The following is a 20,369-nucleotide window of genomic DNA, read 5'->3' on the forward strand; positions in this document are numbered from 1 at the left end:
ACGTCATTTTTTCGGCAAACGGCATACAGCCGAACAACGGCACGCGCCTGGGCGCCGAGAATTCATGCACAGACGTGTTTGGAAGGAGACCGACCGGTTTTTTTCTGGGGGAAGAAAAAGCCGTTAGGGAGCCGAACGACGGGGACGCGTTTTTCATCCGCTCCGTGTTTCTACGTTTTAAATGAACGAACATCGTTTTTCAAACAGTAACGAGTGTTCTCGGTGAACGGGCAAGGTGCAAGGACTCACTGTACATTAGCAGGGAACCTTTTAGGCCATCGAAATGTCATTTATTGCCACAAGAAGACTGTGCCACACCGGCGGGTGAGCTAAGCCTCGCCAGTCATCGCCGCTACCACGCCTCTGCCGCCGGCTTCGTCGACGCATCAGCTCGAGGCTATTCGCCCCCTCAAGAAATGGAGAGCATTGGAGACATCGACCCGGAAGAGATGTCCGATCCGAGATGGAGATGGTTCACCAAAATAACTGGCCTTCAAGGGCGTCGAGCAAGCGGCCACCACACAGGAGCTAAACCGCCACCATGTCAAGGACTCCCCACCAAAGAAAGGCAAGTGCGAGCAAAAGCGCAAGTTATTCTGCTTACAATCAAACTGCGACAAGCAATGTTGCACTATGTTGTTGGTGATAAACGTAGATGAGACTCGCTCGTGCATTGGTAGGATCAACTTCACGCCCTGCACTATGTTACTTCATGGGATTTTACGACTGTCTATTTAAAAAAAAAACTATTTTAAATTTGCGATAACAACATAGCCTTGTCACTGACGAAGCCTAGCTGTTAATTTAGTTCCTATGTTTGAAGGTGAGCTTAGCTACTCTTAGGGATATGACTCATTTGGTTAAACATAATCGCCAGCATCCTAGTAAACACGGATTTTGTCAGGATTTTCTTGCTCAACGCAGATTGTTGAGTTCACGCACGATTTGGCTCTTGCAATAGATAAGCTTAAGGTGGTTGACTGTATATTCTTGGACTGCAAAACAGCAAATGATGGTGTTCTATATCCCCTTCTGCGTAGTACATTTCATCCTATAAACTGAATGAATCGGTTTTTGCATTGTTATTACTATTGGCCCTATAGCTTTGTTCAAAAGTACTGTGTAGTTTACCGGACTATAGCGAATGAACGTGATTCCGTATACCTGCAGCTTTATTCGAATTTAATAACATCCTGGTGTGCTGATTCAGAAAAGTTTTTGGATGTTAAACAGTGTGTTAACGTGGCACCTTTACAAGAAAACCTTCATTCCAATTGAATACGTATACCGTAAATTATGCTGCTGTGACAACGGCCGAGGAATATAAATACCTAGGAGTTTATTTAGGGAGTGGTTAGAGGTTAAATAGGCAGGTTCACACCATAAAAGTTACGGCTGCATATGTTTTTGGCTTTCTGAGACGAAATTTCAGTGAACCTCCATCTAACTCAAAAAAGAACAACCGTATTTCACTCATGTGCGCTCAATCTTGGAGTACGCATGTGTTTTCGTGTATCCCCACACCAAAGAGCTGGTTGATACGCTCGAAAACATACAGAATATGTCAGTGCGATTCGTATTAGGTAATTGTCACGCTCAACTTAGCATGAGAGAAAGTAAAAGTAAACTGAAATGGCAGTACGTGAAAGATCACAGACGAAACCACAGGTTGAACTTTTTTCGTAATATCTATCATTCCAAAACTGGAGTAGAAGGGGAGAAGTATGTCCAAGAGCCATTCTACATATCGCAAAGTGGGACCGCTAGCTTAAAGCAAATTATTAACTTTCCTTTAAAGGTGACGACTTGCGCGATTCATTTTATTTTACATCAATACTGCAGTGTAAGTATCTTCCACGTATGATTGCATTAACTGTTTATATTGACGATTTCAAGCGCGCTTTGTAGAAATATTTTGTTATTTTGTCTCATATTTAATGCTTAGTGTTATGTATCTCCCTTCTGTAATGCATGCAAAGGCAGGCAGGCATCAAATAAATAAATAAATAAATAAATAAATAAATAAACTTCCAGAGGCGCAAGTTTGCCTCCGACGGGTTGAGAACCCTACGGGTTCAACCTTGACCAATAAAATATTTATTGCCCTATTCGTTGCAGTATACAAGGTTTCCTGTATGCATGCTACCATTGCTATGTTATTGGTTTGAAACAAATTATGTAACTAATTTTACGCCTTTCCTTGCGTGAACACAGAGGGATACAACTGCAGCCACCTGACGCAAGGCGTCATTCGCAACGCGTCTAGAATTTTTTGAACGTAGTGTAACATTAGAAGAAAATTAAGTTCTTTTAGACTATTAAGTGGTGTGGACGTATACTCATAAAAACAACATTAAAATAGATTGAAAATGAAAGTATCTGTTCGCTCCTTCTTAGGATCAGCCCTGCGCAAGATCATCAGAAAAGTTGATCGAGTAGAAAATGTCTTTGCAAGAAAAATGGGCAAAAACTGGAGATACTTTTTTGTGAAGGAGTTATATTAAATGCGCCTGAGTGTTTTGTTGAGAACCAAAACGCTTCGTAAAGGCATTCACGCCAGTTTTATATACAGCAAAATTGGTCAAGCAACTGTTATAAAAATAGTTTAAGTAGTCATAGCATGAAAGTGTTCCGGAATATTGCCCTAAAAGAAATTGGCTAAAAGCGGCGCAATTTATCTCTCTGAAATTCAACCCACTAAAGTATGTGCCCTCCGCCGCCCCCCCCTTCTCCTCTTTCCCCGTTTATTACAGGTAAGCTGCCCCACAGAGGATATCAGGACCTGGACAATACATCTATTCAAGCTCTACAAAGAACTGAATATTTTCTGTGTTCGGCAGTAAAAGAGGCACAGCAATTAACGGAACGACAATTTGTGAGCACTGTTTAATAAATGAATTTTGCTGTCAACTGAGGCTGGTAATTAAGCAAGGGTGAGCTGAAAGCTTGACGGCTGGTGGTTGCGCGTGAGCTCACTTTGATGTGGCTGCATTGGACCCAAAATGCTGGGTTTGTGCTGCTTCTGCATGCACTGCGCGAATGAGTCATCTGCTTGCGCGACATGCAGTGACCGGCCTCAGTACAGTTAACGTACTGTGGCTGAACTCCAATGCCCGTAGCACGGCCGTATTTCCGGTAGCTTTAGTCCGGCTGGAGTCCGACGACCGCATCTCGGCTGTAATCCGGCGGCCGTACTTCGGCCGTACACGGGTGGCTTTGGAACGACCGGAGCCCTACGGCTAGAATCTGGCCGTATGACCGTAAGCCGGTCGACTGGCCGACGGACACTGGCCGTTGGACAGCCATGGGAGTACGGCCGTATACGGCCAAAAGGCCCACATTTGGACATGGGCCGAACATGGCTGCCGGAAAACGGCCGGACAGAAAATCACCGGCAAAAGTACACCGGCCTGTTTTAGGCCGAACAGTCCTGTGCTGCCTGGGCACATGGTCCACGATCGGCTCACGCCATATCTCGAGGACAACGGGTACATACCGGACACAATGTTTGGGTTCCGACAGCATTTGTCTACCCAAGACATCCTTCTGCTTCTGAAGGAGGACATCATAGACCGCTTGGATCGCCATCACAAGTCCTGTATACTTGCTATCGACGTCAAGGGCGCTTTTGACAATGTCAAGCATGAAAAGATCCTCGAAAATCTGCAAAGTACCAATTGCGGCCCCAAGCTTACAATTATGTTCAAAACTTTCTCACGAATCGCACGGCAACGGTGGGCATCGGCAACCTTCGAGGCGCAAAATTCCACCTACCAAACAAAGGCACGCCTCAAGGTTCAGTTTTCTCCCCGCTGCTTTTTAACATCGCCATGCTGCACCTGCCAAAGAAACTTCAAACTATCGAAGGACTGAGGCATGCTCTTTACACAGACGACCTCACGCTGTGGATGAGAGCGCCTACAACTGGAAGACAACAGGACGCCCTGCAGGAGGCTATCGACGTGATAGTAAACTACTTGGACTCTTGCGGTCTCCAGTGTGCTCCGGAGAAATCCGAACTTCTCGTGCTGAAGGCTCGAACTCGAGGACGACCACCTAAACTTCTTGATCCGGATCCCAGCGTCACTCTTTATGGAGTGGAAATTCCCAGGGTCAACTCCCTTCGTGTACTAGGTCTGACCATACACAAGGATGGATCGGGTGCAGCTCATCTTCCCAAGCTACAACAAACTGTGACACAAGTCACCCACCTCGTTAAAAGAATCGCGAATCAACGAAGGGGGCTCAAAGAACACGACACCTTGCGGATCATTCAAGCATTAATAACCAGTAGGATCACGTATGGCACCCCATACTTAGCCTTAAAAAACGCTGAAATAAACAAATTGGACATAATTATTAGGAAAGCAACCAAGACTGCTCTAGGCCTTCCTTTCATGGCATCCACCGACAAGCTCCTTAAATTAGGCGTACATAATACGTGGGAGGAGATGGTCGAAGCCCACAAAGCCAGCCAACTCGAACGCCTCAAGCTCACTCCTACAGGCAGAGCAGTACTCCGTTTCCTCAACTACAGTGAAACCTACATCGCGGACACCGACCAAAAAGCGAGGCTACCATCGGAACTCCGAGAGACCATCTGTATAGCACGCATACCACGTAACATGCATCCCACTTACCACAAAGAAAGAAGACAGGCAAGATCAAAGGCACTCCTCCGAAAATATGAAAAGGATCCTAACACCAGATACACAGACGCTGCTCGATATCCAGACCACACTGCTTTCGCAATAAGCATCACGGACCCACGAGGCAGGGAATTGACGTCGGCAACAATACCGGCTCGTAACCCCGAAACTGCAGAAGAAGCAACCATCGCCTTGGCAATGACGACCTGCAGCGACCGAGCACTGATATTCACCGACTCCCAAGCGGCATGTCGGAACTTCCAGAAAGGACGCGTGTCCGCGACGGCTCTTAATATCTTAAAGACGCGCCCCCAACTTCCTGACACCTACGTCACCTGGATCCCGGGGCATGAAGGGATGGCGGGAAACGAAGCAGCGCACGCTGCAGCCCGAGAGCACGCCAGCCAGGCCTTCCTGCCACCCAACATTCGTGCTGCAACGGGCGCAGCAGACGTACCCATCACCTACAGGGCCATACTTCAGCACTACCGACTTGAGCGGAGGAGATATCCCCCACCACACCCCGACCTCACCAAGGAAGAGAGCGTAATCTTTCGTCGGCTCCAAACAAACACGTACACACACGGAATAATCATGAACCGCATCTACCCCACGCAATTTTCATATCTCTCCCCTTACTGCGACATACCCGACACCTTGGCACACATGATCCTGGAGTGCCCTTGCGATCACCGCCGTCCAGACCCACCTGTGGATAGCCGAGCATCCTCAACAACCCTGACTGCCGCACCACAAGATATTGCAAGCGCCCATACCACCGGTGACCACGACATCGCTGAAAAGTGGGAGGCACTGCTCGTCTACGAGGATCCGGAGAACCAGAAGAATCTGGTGAACCGGGCGAAGACGGCAGCCACCGCCAGAGGTTTCCTGGACTGAGGAGACCTACCGCCTCGGACCGGCAAGGATCAAGTCCTGGCAAGTCTTTTCAGCAAATAAACGTTTATTTCTCTCTCTCTCTCTCATGCGTGGTGCTTGGGCTATGCGGTGAAGCCCTACCCTCATTTCAAATTGTGCAATTTTGGGTGGTTCCCTGGAACAAATCTGGCGTCTTGACATTATCACAGGCACCAATTTGCCCCCACTTAACATAAAAACATCGTGTCAATGCCCCACGTTGCATTTATGGCCATCACAGTATTTGGCAAGCACGCGATGCGGAAATACCTGCTTGAAGTTGAAATCGGAACTGCGTGGTTGATGATTGGGAACTTTGTGATGAGTGCGAACCTGACGAGTGAAAACCATTTTCTTATTCACCATTGGTGCCCTGATAACAAAAATCAAACGCCGATACAGAGTAATTACGACAGGCCCGCATTCGTGTTTGGTAGCAGTGACATGCGATCACCAGGCCTCTTTTTCTCATCCACGTGATTCAAATGCGTGTCAAAAAGTTCATCTTTGTTGCAAAAATGAAAACAAAACTGATTTTGAAAGGGCATTTTCTGAGCTAACTCGAAATAGCTTTACTTGTTCCAGCAACGTCTAGAACGTTATGAAAACGGGCTCCCAAGGTATTGGTCAAATTGAATGATTTTGAATAGGCGCGGTAACAAAACAGTTGAAGGGGCTGTTAGGGCAAGAGGATACAGGCAGCAGGGTTCGGTGTCATGGCTGACCCGAACGGGGTCCTGAGCTTTTATCAGACGATTATGTACCCGATGATGATGATTGGGATGTCTATGCACATACCCCAACGGGGAAATCAACATACTCCAGCAGCCGAAATATGCGCATGCCGTAAAGGGTGGCGGGAAAATCGCGCAGCGACGGCAATCTTGCTGGCAGTCCGGAACAATTTGGCTGCCATTGCGTCTCGATAATGCGTCAGCGTTGGAGGCTGTTGTGCGTATCCGTATTCTATATAGCAAGTCCTTGATGAAACAATGCCAGCCCAGCAAATCCAACAGCTTTCCCGAAGATTTGCACGAAAGCTCCGGCTGCCAGCAGTGCCAGTTTGGGTTGGAGAAGTGGATTTTGGCGACCTTTTCGCTGGTCGACTCACAGCCTTCGCAGCCCGCTTAGCAGCCCGCCCGCCAGGCTCGCAGAGTAGTAGAAAGTTCGTGAATGTTGTTGCTCGGTAAATGGAAGCAGGAAATGCTTCTGGGTGCTTAGGCACGGCTGGCTCTGATGAAGGCTCGCCGTCCCCAAAGGTAGCTGAATCTTGTCGGCTCGAAAGGCTTCCCAACGGTACTGTCACCACGGGGCAATGATTTAATGGGCAATAAATCCGCAGTAATAACATTTTGTTGTATTTGTCCAAGTCGGTACGGGTCCCGTGATACTCGTTGGCCTTCTACCTTTTCTCTTCCATCGCTGCCTCAACCTTCGTTGCAGTTTGAGAAGCGTCGAGCGTCGTAATGATGCCACCAAGGAGAGGATTTCTACTGGTATTGCCGTTATGATCCTGCGAGTTTTCAAGCGTTCGACGTCGATAGTGCATGGCTCCAGGAGACGGAAATACGGCCTTTCGAAATTTGCTGTCAATCTTGACCGTTCTTGTTAGGCGGCTCGTCTTCAGAAGTAGGCGGTGACTGTAACGGCGGTTTACCTGTTCCCGCGTCTGTATGTTGCCCTTTGGAAATGTTTGCCATGCGGTAACGGTGTGGACAAAATTCAACCGCTAGGAACTTCCGGGCTGAAGACGTTTCCTCAGAGACGAGCCCTGCCCGCCCGTAGCCATGTCATCATGGGCGAGCGTCATGCATGCGTGCACGCCGTGGTTTCTGGGCATACCAATAAAGCCTAGCTCCGTGGAACGCTTGAGGTGCTGGCGGGTAGTTGCACGCACTTGTCGGTAGAATTTCAAAAAGTTTCCGAAAGGCTTTATCCTGCATAACGTCTGCAACGAGGTTGTACTCCATCGCATGGGCTTGCTTCTCAATTCGAGTTTCTTCGGGAACTCGCGCTATATTCAGTTCGACAGAGTGCGCTGGCGTGTCCCGAAGTTCCGCTATCAAAGTCAAGTTCTTGCTGTCCCCTGTTGCAGTCTCGTGTTGCGTCGGCTGGTACAGAAATGCACTCGTGGTACCGGTACAAATTACGTGCGGATCTCTTGTCCGTGAACTTGTAGGATAGTAGTCAAGTTTGGCGATTCGGTATTGTAGCGTAATTCATTTTACCTCAGGCAGCATTCCCTACTTTCGGCAGGTTACGTAATGCATAAAGAATGCTTTTGTGCTGTGAAAGCTATCGGTGTGTAACTCAGCCTGTTCTACTTCCTCCTCAAGTTCGTCGTCGACTAGGTCTGTTATGTCCGAATCCAATTTCGGTAGGTTTATCCGTTTACGTTTGAGATTTTCCAGGCTCATTTCAAGTTTCCAGACATCTGGTAGCGGATTAGTGATTCCGTCAATACCGGTAAGAGTAGCTACGAATTCTGCACGGGCATTGTATCGCAAAAAACACACAGCGTGCAGCTCACCAGCTTGCTCTTCGGTAGCGGTACTCTTGGTGCCAAGCATGGTGGACTGGTCGTTACGTGGTTTGTCTGCGTGGGTGGACGAGTTGCGGTCGGTTTTTGTCGGTGCACCGGGGATGGCCACGCCCGGTGTCGGCCGTGTCTGGTTAGTCGCAGGTCCCTCGAGGCCGGCGGTAGGAACGCCGGTGTTGGCGTCGGTGCCTTCGAGGGAGTCGGTATGCGGTCGCTGTCAGCCATGGTGACTGGTGGCTCAGGGTGAGTCGGCGGTAAACGGTCCGGGTCGGACTTTCCCGAAGCCACTAGCATCCCTGCTGCTCTCCCCATCAGTCCCTGACCCTCCTTCCGCGTTTCGGCACCAAATGTTAGGGCAAGAGGACACCAGCAGTAGGGTTCGGTGTCATGGCTGACCGAAACGGGGTTCTGAGCTTTCACGCGATTATGTACACGATGATGATGATTGTGATGTTGATTAACATACCCCACACGGGGGGTTCAAGAGGGGCCATGCAGACAAAACACAAGTTTGGTTCATTCGGAAGGTTGCCTAGATAGAATCATACTGACCTCACTTTCAACGTAAACTTCGCTCAAATATGCTACATAATTAGGAGCAAAGGGAGTGACCATACGACCCACCAGCTCATTTCCGGCAACAGAACCTATGATGTCATATGTGACAACTCTTTGGTTGGCTGAGGCCTGCAAAACGAAACGCAAATTAGCCGCGCTTATAAGTTTGCCGAACGCCCTATTTGCACTTGCGTTTAGCCCACAGTCTTTTATAGTCATAAGAGTGGAAGTGGAAACAGTGGAAAGTTATGCAAGTGCACGTAGACATAGAAGTACCGATGGGTACTGCTGTCGGTACTGCGCGCACTATGCTATTTTAGCTGCACAGCACTGCGGCTCTTTTTGTGGTTGTCTCAGAGGCCCCTGCCCGATTGGCGCAAGCGACAGTGTCTTACGTGATATATTTCTCGAGCGAACACACTGTTTCACGAAACAGTTATTTTATACCTCAACAAAAACAAGCGAGGTACAAATACGGTCAAAAACAAAGCAAAGGCCGAAAACGGTCAGCCCCGGGATGGTGGCGCCATCTAGGTTGACTAACGGTAAACAAGGCTCCCCACCTCATATGACATCAGTGCAGAGGTCATGAAAACACACGATTTAGCGGGAAAATCGAAGTTTTAATCAAAGTTCAATAATTTGTCAGTGAATAAAGCATCTTTTGCTTCCGAACAAGGGCTGGGGGCACCAAAAAACATGAAATCTTTCGAATGAAACAAACTTGTATTTTGTCTTCATGGCCCCCTTAAGGCGAAGGGAGAAGTTAGGTGAGGTTAAGTTAGGTAAGAGTAGGCTGGGTGGGGGTTTGGTGGGTTGGATATGACTGAATCGGGTAAGTTCACGTCAACGCGTTCAATAAATCGTGGCTGTACTGCAGTGTTCAGCCACTAATATAGGCCCAGTCACTTCCGCCCCACGCAAGACACACTTACTCCTTGGAAGTTCACTTCGGCTGCCAGCCCCACGCTGTACGTAGCCTCCGGAATGAGCGGCGCGTTGTAGTAGCCCCCGTAGTAGCGGCCGTCGCCCACGGTGAACTCTCCCTGACTCTTCACTTCATCAGGAGTCAGCTTAGCTGCCATGTAGAACGATAAATTCATGGCCACCGACTCGTTGTAGTCCGGCGTGCCACCGGTCCACTCGTAAAGGGCGCTATCGCCAACACTGGCCTCGCTGGAATCACCGGCCGACCGCCTGGTACGGTTCTTGCGGTCATCGTGCCTCTGTACCAGCACATAGTAAGCCCTGCAATATGGTAGAAAAGCACGTAAATAGCCGGTAAGCATAGCTAAAACAGCACAAAGGACGGGACAAGGAAGAACAACAGGACGAAACGCGGTCCTGTGGTTCAAAAGCGCTTCGCTCTGTTGTTCTTCCTTGTCCCGTCCTTTGCGCTGTTGCTATTCTTGAATATGAACCAGCCAGCCCAAACTTTTACATTGTTTTTGCCGGTAATAAATGCAATTCAGTCATGCGGAACAAGTTCAGCGTTGTAATTTGACAAAACTGAAATATCGATGCAAGAATTTTGGGAACTCAGGAGTGGGAAAAACTTTACACTAGGGAAATCATACTTCATCATCATCATCATCACCAGCCTATCTGCGCCCACTGCAGGGTAACGGCCTCTCCCATTAATCTCCAATTACCGCGGTCCTGGGCTAACTGCGACCAAAATATCCACGCAAACTTCTTGATCAAATCTGCCTATCTAACTTTCGGCCGCCCCCTGCAGCGCTTGCCTCCTCTAGGGATCCGCTCTGTTACCCTTAATGACCAACAGTTATCTTGACTTCGCATTACATGCCCTCCCACGTCCATTTCTTCTTAATTTCTACTAATATGTCCTTAACAAGCGTTTGTTCCTTGACGTACTCCGCTCTCTTCTGGTCCCTTAATGTTACACCTATCATTTTCCGCTCCATTTCCCGCTGAGTCGTCTTCAATTTAAGTTGAGCCCTCTTAGTGAGCCTCCGAGTTTCTGCCCCGTAGGTGAGTACCGGTAAGATGCAGCTGTCATACACTTTCTTTTTCATGGACAATGGTAGGCTGCCAGTCATTATCTGAGAATATCTGTCGTATGCACTCCACCCCATTCTTATCCTTCTATATATCTCCGCCTCATGTTTGGGATCCGGCAGTGTTCTGTTACCCGGAAAATGAAGTGACAGGAGTTTCATCAATAGTGGATTTTGCATTATCTACAACATTCCACTAAAAAAGAAAAAGAAAAAAAGCAGAGCAGAATTCTTTCGCCCTAGTTCACGTGTTTAAGTGGTTTACACAGACATTTTATTGCTGTCAGCAATTTCACACGAATCAAATGAAATATGTTGGCAACATAGTGGCAGCTGCTGTCTGTGCAGCAAACCATTTTACACAAGAAAGGGATTAGGCTCTTATTGGGCAATTGATGCAAAGCGTTTCACTTCCATTTTTGCAGCTCATAACATTTTGAGTTACAGCTCACATTTATTGCAGTTCTCTTTGTTGCTAAATGCAGGAACGCTTCAAGCAAATAAAGATGTATTCTATTTTTCTGCTTTTAATGCAGGTTCAGAAGCAAAATGTCGGGCAGTCGCAAAGTTAGTAGGTTAAAAAAACACTTTGATCTTCATGCCTTTGCGCCCGACCCACCGAGCCTTGTATATAGTGACGTGTAACTGATAAAAAGAAAATAGACACCGAAAGAAACCTACTCGATGTCATCCGGCTGATCGCCAAGTGCTGCCAGCTGCAGCGTGATGGCTGTCTCACTGACAGACTTCAGCTCGGCCTTTGTCTCGATCACAGGGACTGCACGGTAGAGGGACATTGTAGGCATGATGCCACTCCCCTATTGTGCACAGAATACACGTATAATTGCTTACATGCCAATCCTTTTAACTCTTTCTGCATTGTTAAAGGGGTCCCGGAACACGTTCTGAACACGGTCAATAAACTCGTGCAACCATTGATCAAGGATATCTCACACTAATGTTGCTTTTTCACGAATGATAGGAATATCACAATTTTGCTGCAAAGTTTCTTCTTCCCCTCCACTACACTTATTTTTAAGTGCGAAATGACTCCGTTAACACTCACTGAACTGACAAAATTCAGGCGGGAGGACGTCACTTGAAACGGGCTGTGCGGGGTGGGGGGGGGGGCACCCTATGGCCTCGATAGCGTCAGGAGACACTACTTTTCTGGACATCTTTAAAGCATGGCCGCTTCAGGAGCTCATTATATTTCATTTCGCATGAACGCAAATTATGTCAGAATATCTAGGTGTCTCGTCATCGATAAAAAAATTGGCTGGCGATTACGATGCTATCTAATGCGATATTTGGGTGCAGCAGCAGTGCGCTGTGACAGCACTCATTTGTGGGTTCTCTCGACGGCAGCGATGATGAGCCTCTGCGTCGGCGGCGCAGTGCGTCTCAGGAAGGGACCGCAACCCGTGTCTCAGGCAGGGAACGCACGCCCCCCTCACGTTTTCGCCAGTATCGCGCAGACGAGCCTCTTGTGCGGGCACAGCACGCTGCCCCCCTACTCCCCCACCGCACTTTCGGAGAGCGCTCGCGCCGCCACGGAGAACCGCCCTCCCCTCCCATTTTCACGACACTCGCCTCCTTTGCTTTCTTTCACTATTCGGTAGTGCCATCGTTCACTCGCTATTTTCCCTATTCCGCCTAGACAAAATGGTAGCTGGTCCCAGCTGGTTCATGGCCGAATTCCCAGCTGGGCGCTGCTGGTCCTAGCTGGTCCGAACTGGTCCCAGTTGTTCTTGACATCGTTCACTCGGTTAGACGATGACGCAGCTCAGCCCAGAGATGGCCGCCAAAGGGCTGTGCCCTAAAAACAAATGAACAAGGCTTGCGAAGACGAAGTCAAATTTATTTGAGGTTCTGCATTAGCACCCTTTGGATTAACAAGCTTATCACTCATGTTGAATGCAACGTTCCTATGCCACATTGTGTAAGAGCAGTATTTGTGTCCATCAGATAACAAGAGGAAGGAAAGAAATTGAGGGGTGGCTTTTCTGGGGTTCTCCAAACTTAAATGTCAGCATAAAGATGTCACAAATGAAACATGACCCCTTTACAGGTGTAGTGCTGAAAGAGACTTAGCCTCTTCATCTACAGTACACTGCCCATACAGTGATGATAGCGTCACCTCACAATCAGTGCTGATATGCGGTAGTGACTTGTGGTATAACTTTCACATTTATAGTTTTTTGACCTGCCCTGTGTGAGGGCATATACTTTTTCGCAGGTAATAGTCTTAATGCCTCATGACTACAGATGATGGCCGATTTTGTGGCATTACGATTCTCTAGAAGATGCATGCGGGGAGGAAATAAGACTTCTCACCACGTGGCCTGGTGTAAACTGTGATGTTCACTGGCTTGCCGTAACCAGCTGACGTCCTTGCCGACACTTCCGCTACGTACGCTGTGCCAGCTTCCAGCCCATCAAATTGCACCTTTCTTGCTTCTGGTCCCACTTTTCATACGTTTTCCGCCGCCGGTGAGTTTAGATTAACCAGAGTGACCTACTTAGACAAAAAAACAACAAAAAAAGGAATGTAGAGAAGGGGAATGCAAACAATAAAATTTCAGTTGAGATCAAATTTGAATAGAACAGTTTTGAATGTTAATAGCAAAAAATTCTAACAACAAATACAGTCAAACCTGACCGTAACGAACATCAATGGAACGAATTGCTGGATTTAACGAAGTGTTTCAATTCCGCATTGGCACCCCCGTAGGAGCCCATACGCTCGCGACCTCTATGCCGCAGTTAGCCTTGATGTAACGAAGTCGGCGAGCTGATCAGTCATGTTTTTGCACTTTTACTCACAAATCGACCGTGTAAATGAAATAATTTAGCGCATTCTAGCACCACCGTAAGAAACCAGCAGCAATAAAAACACCTAATATAGCCTAAATACGAAACTCGTCATGAGGATGATGATGAACCAAGAGTCCAGCACCAACTCGCGGATAAGGATGCAATCACTTCTGGTTCTGCTTGTGTAGCCTGACACACGGAGTGCTACGTGGCCTGACACCACATAATGTAGCAGGAATAACTACCCTTCACGTTTCTTTTTTTTACCCGCACCGCTAACTACAGTGCGCTTCACATGTGAGTGCGTTTTCGGTTCCAGACTACGTTTTGAGGTGCCAGGTCGTCCTGTCGGCGTGTAGTCGCACGTCGACACTTCTATCTGTGGTATCGCTTCGTCGGTGATAACTACTGCTGCTAGAAAACGAAAAGTTGTGCCTTTTCATAAAAAGCGCACAATTTTAAATGCCTTTTCTGCTGGCGAGAGAGAAGAGTGCTACCGCATCCTCTCAACAATCTTGAGTGCCGCAAAAATCACCAGGTTCGCAAAAGGCACCCGTTCAGATAATTTTGTTTCGAGGAACGCGTTAAGACGCTGAAAAGTGTCAAACGGCCGACGTGATACTTGAGTTATGTTTGCTAATACGGGGGTAGGTAGCCTTGCTTCTTTCGAGCGCCGTGTAGTGCCTAAGCACGTGCGAAAGCAGCAGGCGCAACTTACGCAGTTTTTCGCTATAAAATACATCCATTAGGGTGGAGTTCGCCTTCACTGATTTCTAGCATTTTCGCTTTCTTTCTGCTTCATTCCCACGATACGTAACTCGAAACTTGAAAGCAACAAAAACCTGGATGTAACGAAAAATTGCGAACTTTTGCCAACTCCGTTACATCCAGGTTTAACTGTAGACTGCGTAGACTGCATGCAAAAAGTCCCGTTGTGTTTAGGTTACTAGCCAATGCCGGCATACAGAAGAATTGGAATTCATAAGAAATGTCGCATGCTTCAATGCAATCACGTGGTATGCATGGTATGCTACGTTACGCAGTTTGAACACCGCTCCTTCTAATGCGGCAGTGAGCTCACAATTACAATAGGTCATTTCAGTGCGTTACACAAAACCGGAAAGCTGAGCATTTGAAGTGCTGAAGTTACACCAAGGTTGTGATGTGTGCTCAGGTTCAAGAACTGAGGATCGATTTGAACTCCCTGAGGTTCTTTGACATGAACCCAATGTTGTGTAAAGTAGTGGTCCAGTCCTTTGCTTCCATAGTGTGTTAAATGATCCTCTGCACGCACTGCTTCCTCTAACTTGTTAGAGCAACATCTTAATACAGCATTTACCACAGAACCTTGCATACCAGCTTCTAGCAAAAACGTCTACATCAAGCTTTTACGTTCCATAATAAAACAGCTGACAGGTTGGCTGAAAGAAGCTAAGTTTTACTCCCACAAAAAAATGTCTTCTTTCTTTTACCCAAGCACAATGTCCAAAAGATTTATTTTTTGTTCTTAGGATGCCCGCTGGCTAAGCAGAATGCACATGCAAGTCAGTCTTCAAATCCGCACCTTATAGCCGTGAATGACACCGTTGGACAGCCTTGGCTCCTTCCAGGCGACAACGACGGCAGTTTCTTGTCGGCCCTCCTGATAAACCTGAGACGGTGGCCCAGGTACTGAGGATGGGAACAGGGCAAAAATCACGTTTGTTTTACAAGAAATGCCTATATAATATGATCACGTCTTTAGTCCTCGCGAGTGTTCTCGCAGTGTGGCAAAACTACACCAGAAGCGTCGAAGTGCACTATTAAATACTGATCATTTGAAATGTCCTCTCTAAAACTATGAGTTTCAATAGGAAAAAAAACTAGTAGTAGTTATGTTTTTCAGTACGGTATTAAAGATTAATGTTCGCCATTTTTTAAAGCAAATACCATATCGTAATAGCTGCTTCTCTTTACAAGGATGAATGCACTGAATAAAGGGTAGTGTCTGTGCACAAGCTGACTGATAATGATGACAATATAGATGAGTTACATTTTATCCCATATCTCACGCATGACTGCCTGCAGTTGTTTTCATGTGCCTTTGTTTCATTCGTTTATTTTCAAGCTTGTCGCAATTATCTTTGCAGTTTTCCAGTCTTTTTTACTTAGTACTTTTGTAGGTTCCAAAACACAAAATTATAGCTGAGCTGATCAGAGGATTTGATTTAAAAATTACACCATCTTCCCGTAGGGGAATCCTGAGTAGTATGTGAAGCAGGCATGGGATCGAGTGAAGTTCCCATTAGTTTTCAGTTCGTCATTTCCGTTGACGTTCAGCTTCGCGTGCCTTCGTTGTATCAGCAGCTTCTTGACGTAGTTTGAATGAGTGAAGGACATAAGGCGCGTTCGTAGCGCGTTGTCCTGTCTCGGTTTGTAGCGCAGTGGGAAGAGCGCCACGTACCTCCCGTCGCGGTCAGGGTCGTGGGATCGAAACCGGGGCCGCCTAACTATTTCTTTTTATAGTGGACTGCGCTGACGTCAGCCCAAACGCTGACGGGGCTGAAGAGATGCGCATGCGCAGTAGAGTGCGGACGGCGGACAACAACGAGAAGGAGGGAGAGAGGGACACAGCCCCGATCATGAGATGCTTCGCATCTAAATACGACTGTCTGAGAACAGCGTATTGGTTTTTATAATATGCCGTGCTTATTTATGTTTTGGTGGGCACAATTCATCTGCTGCTGAGACGGAGCTTCAATAATAATCATACGCGTTCCCGACACGTTGCACGCGATTTCAGAATCAATCAAACGGAAACACCAAGTGAATCCCACAATGCGTCGCATCTACACAGGGCTCCCCTCGCGGGGAGGTGGGCGCAATTTTTCGTATGAGTTACGTTCTAGCGTGAGGCATTGAAAAGCGAGTGCCCTGTGTTTCAGTACCGTGACTACATGAGACGATGACCACAGGAGACGCTGACAGCCCAAGACGCTAAGGGGCATCGCCTCTAAAAAAATAGAAAGGCCGATACCTTACCAGTATATCGTCAGGGGCATCTGCTGCAGTGGACGACCCTCAAGATAAATCCAGTATTCCTTTATAAACCTGGAGTCAATGCCACAATTTATAACCCTTAGGGCCCATAGAAATGGCTATTTTTAGATAAACTAACTGCCTTAGCACACCTGGTGTAGCGGAATATGAAGTTGTCCTGAAGCACCGAGCCAACCCAACTGAAGGAATGGTCTCACTAAGTACCTCTTTGCATTAAATGCAAATACAGTCGACTCGCCATAATTCAAACTCTGATAATTCGTAGTTTCAGTGAATTCAAACAAATTTCAAATTTTTGGTATCCCGCTATCCTTTCAATGTATTTAAAAGCCACTTGATTCAAAATCCACCATTCGGTTAAGTCGTACTTTTTGCGTGCCCATATTGGAAAATATCTACTGCTTTCCCGCAACTATTAGAAAACTTTCGTGCTTACATAAATACAACAGTCGAAAAATGAAAAATAGGCCCCTCAAACGTTCAACAAAAGGCGCGTTGCCAGTAAACAAAAGTTTGAAACGAAGCACAAGGTATAGACCATGACGTTGCTCAACCTTCTAGCCTTATTTACCGTTTTTATGATGCGACGTTTAGGAACCAAAACAACAAACACGCCTCAAAAAAGTCCAAACATGTTGACTGACTGCACTTGTTGAAGCGGTCTACACCACACGGGCCACTGTCGCAAAAACAAAAAGAAAAACGCACAATCACGCATTCGCGCGTCGCGTGTCAGCAAAAAAATAAATAAAATAATAAAGCAATAAATAAAAGTGTAATTTCGCTATACAGTATATACATTATATTTCCTATGGCGGCAGAGCTGCCTCGTGGCCGAGTGGTCTGAAGCGCTAGATATATGATTTTGTATGTCGCAAGTTCGAATACCTGTCGGTACATTCCTTTACTTGTAAGTTGATTTTTTCGTTTTCGCCCGTCGTTTTGTATACTGAGTTCACCATTTTTGGCCGTAACGTCCACGGCACCTCGAGCGAGTTCGCAGAACAAGCGCAGACTGACACTGACGGGCTAGCCAGTTCTTGTTGGCGTGGTATTGCCATAAGCACCGACTGCTTGCGGGCAGAGGGCACAGGCCAGAACCAGCAGACACTTGGCCTGGTGCGAACACGCATTTTACAATACAGGCATGAGTGAGGCAAGCTACAAGTGTGGGGGGAAAATGCATGGCATTTGAGCGTCTGCGCTGACCCGGAGGGCGTTCATCCACTGCGTGGGCTTCTGCTAGTGATTGCTACAATTCCAAGCCGTCCTGGGTAGCTTATCTTAGGCATTTTACAGCCGACAACATTGAAGAAGCGCGGTATGGGAATTACTGAGATATTGAGAATGCACATCCAAGGATAACGTCGGATGTCAAGCATGTTGTTTTACATAACCGAAACCAAAGCTTGCTTGAATGCTAATCTTGGACATCGTCCAATCACGGTGCACCTCGTCCTAACGTCACAGCCTTTAGTTGGCCGCAGACCGCGCATAGTAGTTTTTCTTTTTTCAAGCTTTATAAAATAATTACTGACTTATCAACCGCCTTAACGATGAAGCGTGTGTTAATTTGAGCCAGTCTACGTAGTGCATCAAAACCGGGAGCTTGACATATTCACTTCAGTGTCCCTTTAAAGAATTGATGCACTCGAGAAAATGTCCGCTAACGCATGCTTGAGCAGGCAGCTTGTAAATTTATTCGACATGTGTAGGCTGTTAACAATAAATTACAGCCCAATGATAAGGTATTCCAAAATGTAGTACTCAAACTACATCATTTGAAAAAAATCACAAATAACGATTTGGCAGCCTAAGTGAGTTCAGAAAAAGAAAGGATGTTTCCATGCAATCCTAATCACAGTTACCTTTTGTCGCCCTGATTAAAATTAAAAAAAAATACCTGATAATCCCTCACCTGTAATTGGTTCTGTCAGGAGCTGATAGGATATCCTTGTGTCCTGAAATACAAAAATGTAAATGTAGTCTCTCGGATATTTCACACCAGGTGCTATTTTGTGTGTTTCCTGCACATATATGGGCTAAAATTTGCCGAAGAATATAGCCTCCGTGAAGCACGTACTTACCCTACTTTGACCCTGTTAACTAGATCTTTCATTGGCCTTTGAGATATTTTCCCTTCCAGCTGGCAATGTAGTGATTAAGACATTCAGTACTTTCTCCTTTTTCTTGTCACCTTGGCCCCTTTTTTCTCCAACTCCCACTTTCTGGCGACTGGATTTGTTTATTTTGTAGGCTACACAAATGGGTACACGAATGAGACCACCTGGATTGGCAGCCCTTAACTCTTTCGTGACCGTGGGAAAATTGACCGATTTCTCGGGGTCAAAGAAAACATTTTTTTCTACTAAAAAACGGTTAGGCACTAATTACCGGAACACAAAATGCAGATTATTTAGCGGGCTTTCCAATAACACCGGTTTGTAAATGTTTTCATGTATCATAGTTGCGACAAAATATCAAAATAAAACTTTTTCGCCAGTTGTCGAAGAAAACGATAAAGGAGTTGTGTACAACAAACCAAGGGCAGTAAAAAAATTAGAATATACATTTTGTAGAAGAACATTTCAAAAACACGCCCAAGAAAAAATGTGGACTTCAGCGGACAGTTTGTCCGATATATAAAAAAAATATTAGGGGCTATGGAGTCATAAGCTGCTCCACACGAGCTCTCGCTTTCGCGACTTTTCATGCGGAAAAAGGCCATTCACCTTTCCCAGTTGGGCATCAAGAACACCGGCAAGTCACAAGGAATCTCCCGTTGCCACGTTTGCCGCGGTGAGTGCATTTTACGCCAAGATTCCAAGCAGTTAAAATATCGCATCAGGCTAAGCCTCATGAGAGCAACGTTCCAAGGCCGGCGGAGGAGAGCGCCTCGAGGAGCCAGTGGCACATGCCCGCACCACGCGCATGAGCAGCAGCACGAGCTCTCCCCGGCAAGCTGCGGCTGGACAAGAGCTTCATGAGCCGGTCCAGCCGCAGCTGCTCGTCGCTGACGCAAGCTCCCACTACCCCACGATGAACCAAGCACCCGACGCGGCGATGCACGCGCAAAGCAAGGAACAAAACGAGGAAGACAACGCTATGCACACCGACTCCACCGAAGAAAGCTGCTCGCCAGCGAAGTGGACATACGATGAAAACAGCGGCAGAACTATCGATTTGCAGCATCAATGGAAAGTGACCGAAAGGAAACGAAACAAGACCGCCGCCACTCATGGAGCACCACCAGCCGCACAAGCCACCTCCCAGCACTCGGCCCCGGATACGGCGCAGCAGAAGCGTTCCCGGATGCCACCATTGCCCGTAGACGACACGAAAATTATTTATCGCCCACAAGCCGGCCTTCAACTCTCAAAATGGTCCCTCGCAGAAATTACTAACGCCATCGGAAGGGCAAGCAAAATCACGCAGAAGGAATTCTACGAAAATGTTCGCATTCAAGTGCAGAGCATCGAAAACCTCGTCATTGCAAGTACTCCAAGGAAAGATCTGGCTTTCGACTTTCTGGGAGAAATCAGCAGCATACAACTAGGACGAGACATATTCACCGTGCGAGCCCATGTGAAAACACCAGAATGGATCAGCAGGGGAGTCATCAACGGCATTCCACCGAATACCAGTACCGGAGAACTCATGGACGGACTCCGCGTGCCAGAGAGATATACGGTTGTTGCAGCACGAATGCTGGGAAAATCGTCTGCAGCCGTGATCTACTTTAACGGCCCCCAGGTACCGTTCATCGTGACATATCAGAGTGGGGACTATCGTTGCCGGCCCTATCGCAAGACAGTACAGTACTGCCGT

At 47.0% G+C, this 20,369-nt stretch overlaps 2 protein-coding genes across 2 annotated transcripts in view; one reads left to right on the plus strand and one right to left on the minus strand.

Moving 5' to 3' along the window:
• The window catches only part of LOC144161757 (receptor-type tyrosine-protein phosphatase epsilon-like), an 84,181-nt gene that overhangs the window by 51,209 nt on the left and 12,603 nt on the right, over positions 1-20,369 (minus strand). Inside the window, 5 exon segments of the mRNA XM_077692360.1 lie at positions 9,600-9,912; positions 11,367-11,463; positions 13,023-13,203; positions 15,067-15,173; positions 18,460-18,502. Of these exon segments, the coding sequence (XP_077548486.1) occupies positions 9,600-9,912; positions 11,367-11,463; positions 13,023-13,203; positions 15,067-15,173; positions 18,460-18,502 (741 nt within the window).
• LOC144162196 (uncharacterized) lies at positions 3,905-7,918 on the plus strand. The gene is made up of 2 exons (XM_077692668.1): positions 3,905-5,326; positions 7,882-7,918. The coding sequence occupies exons 1-2, from the start codon at positions 3,909-3,911 to the stop codon at positions 7,916-7,918; spliced, it is 1,455 nt and encodes a 484-aa protein (XP_077548794.1). The 5' UTR covers positions 3,905-3,908.

This window comes from Haemaphysalis longicornis, unplaced genomic scaffold, assembly GCF_048455015.1.
Source record: "Haemaphysalis longicornis isolate Haplotype H1 unplaced genomic scaffold, Haemaphysalis longicornis Haplotype H1 scaffold_12, whole genome shotgun sequence".
Lineage (NCBI taxonomy): Eukaryota > Metazoa > Arthropoda > Arachnida > Ixodida > Ixodidae > Haemaphysalis > Haemaphysalis longicornis.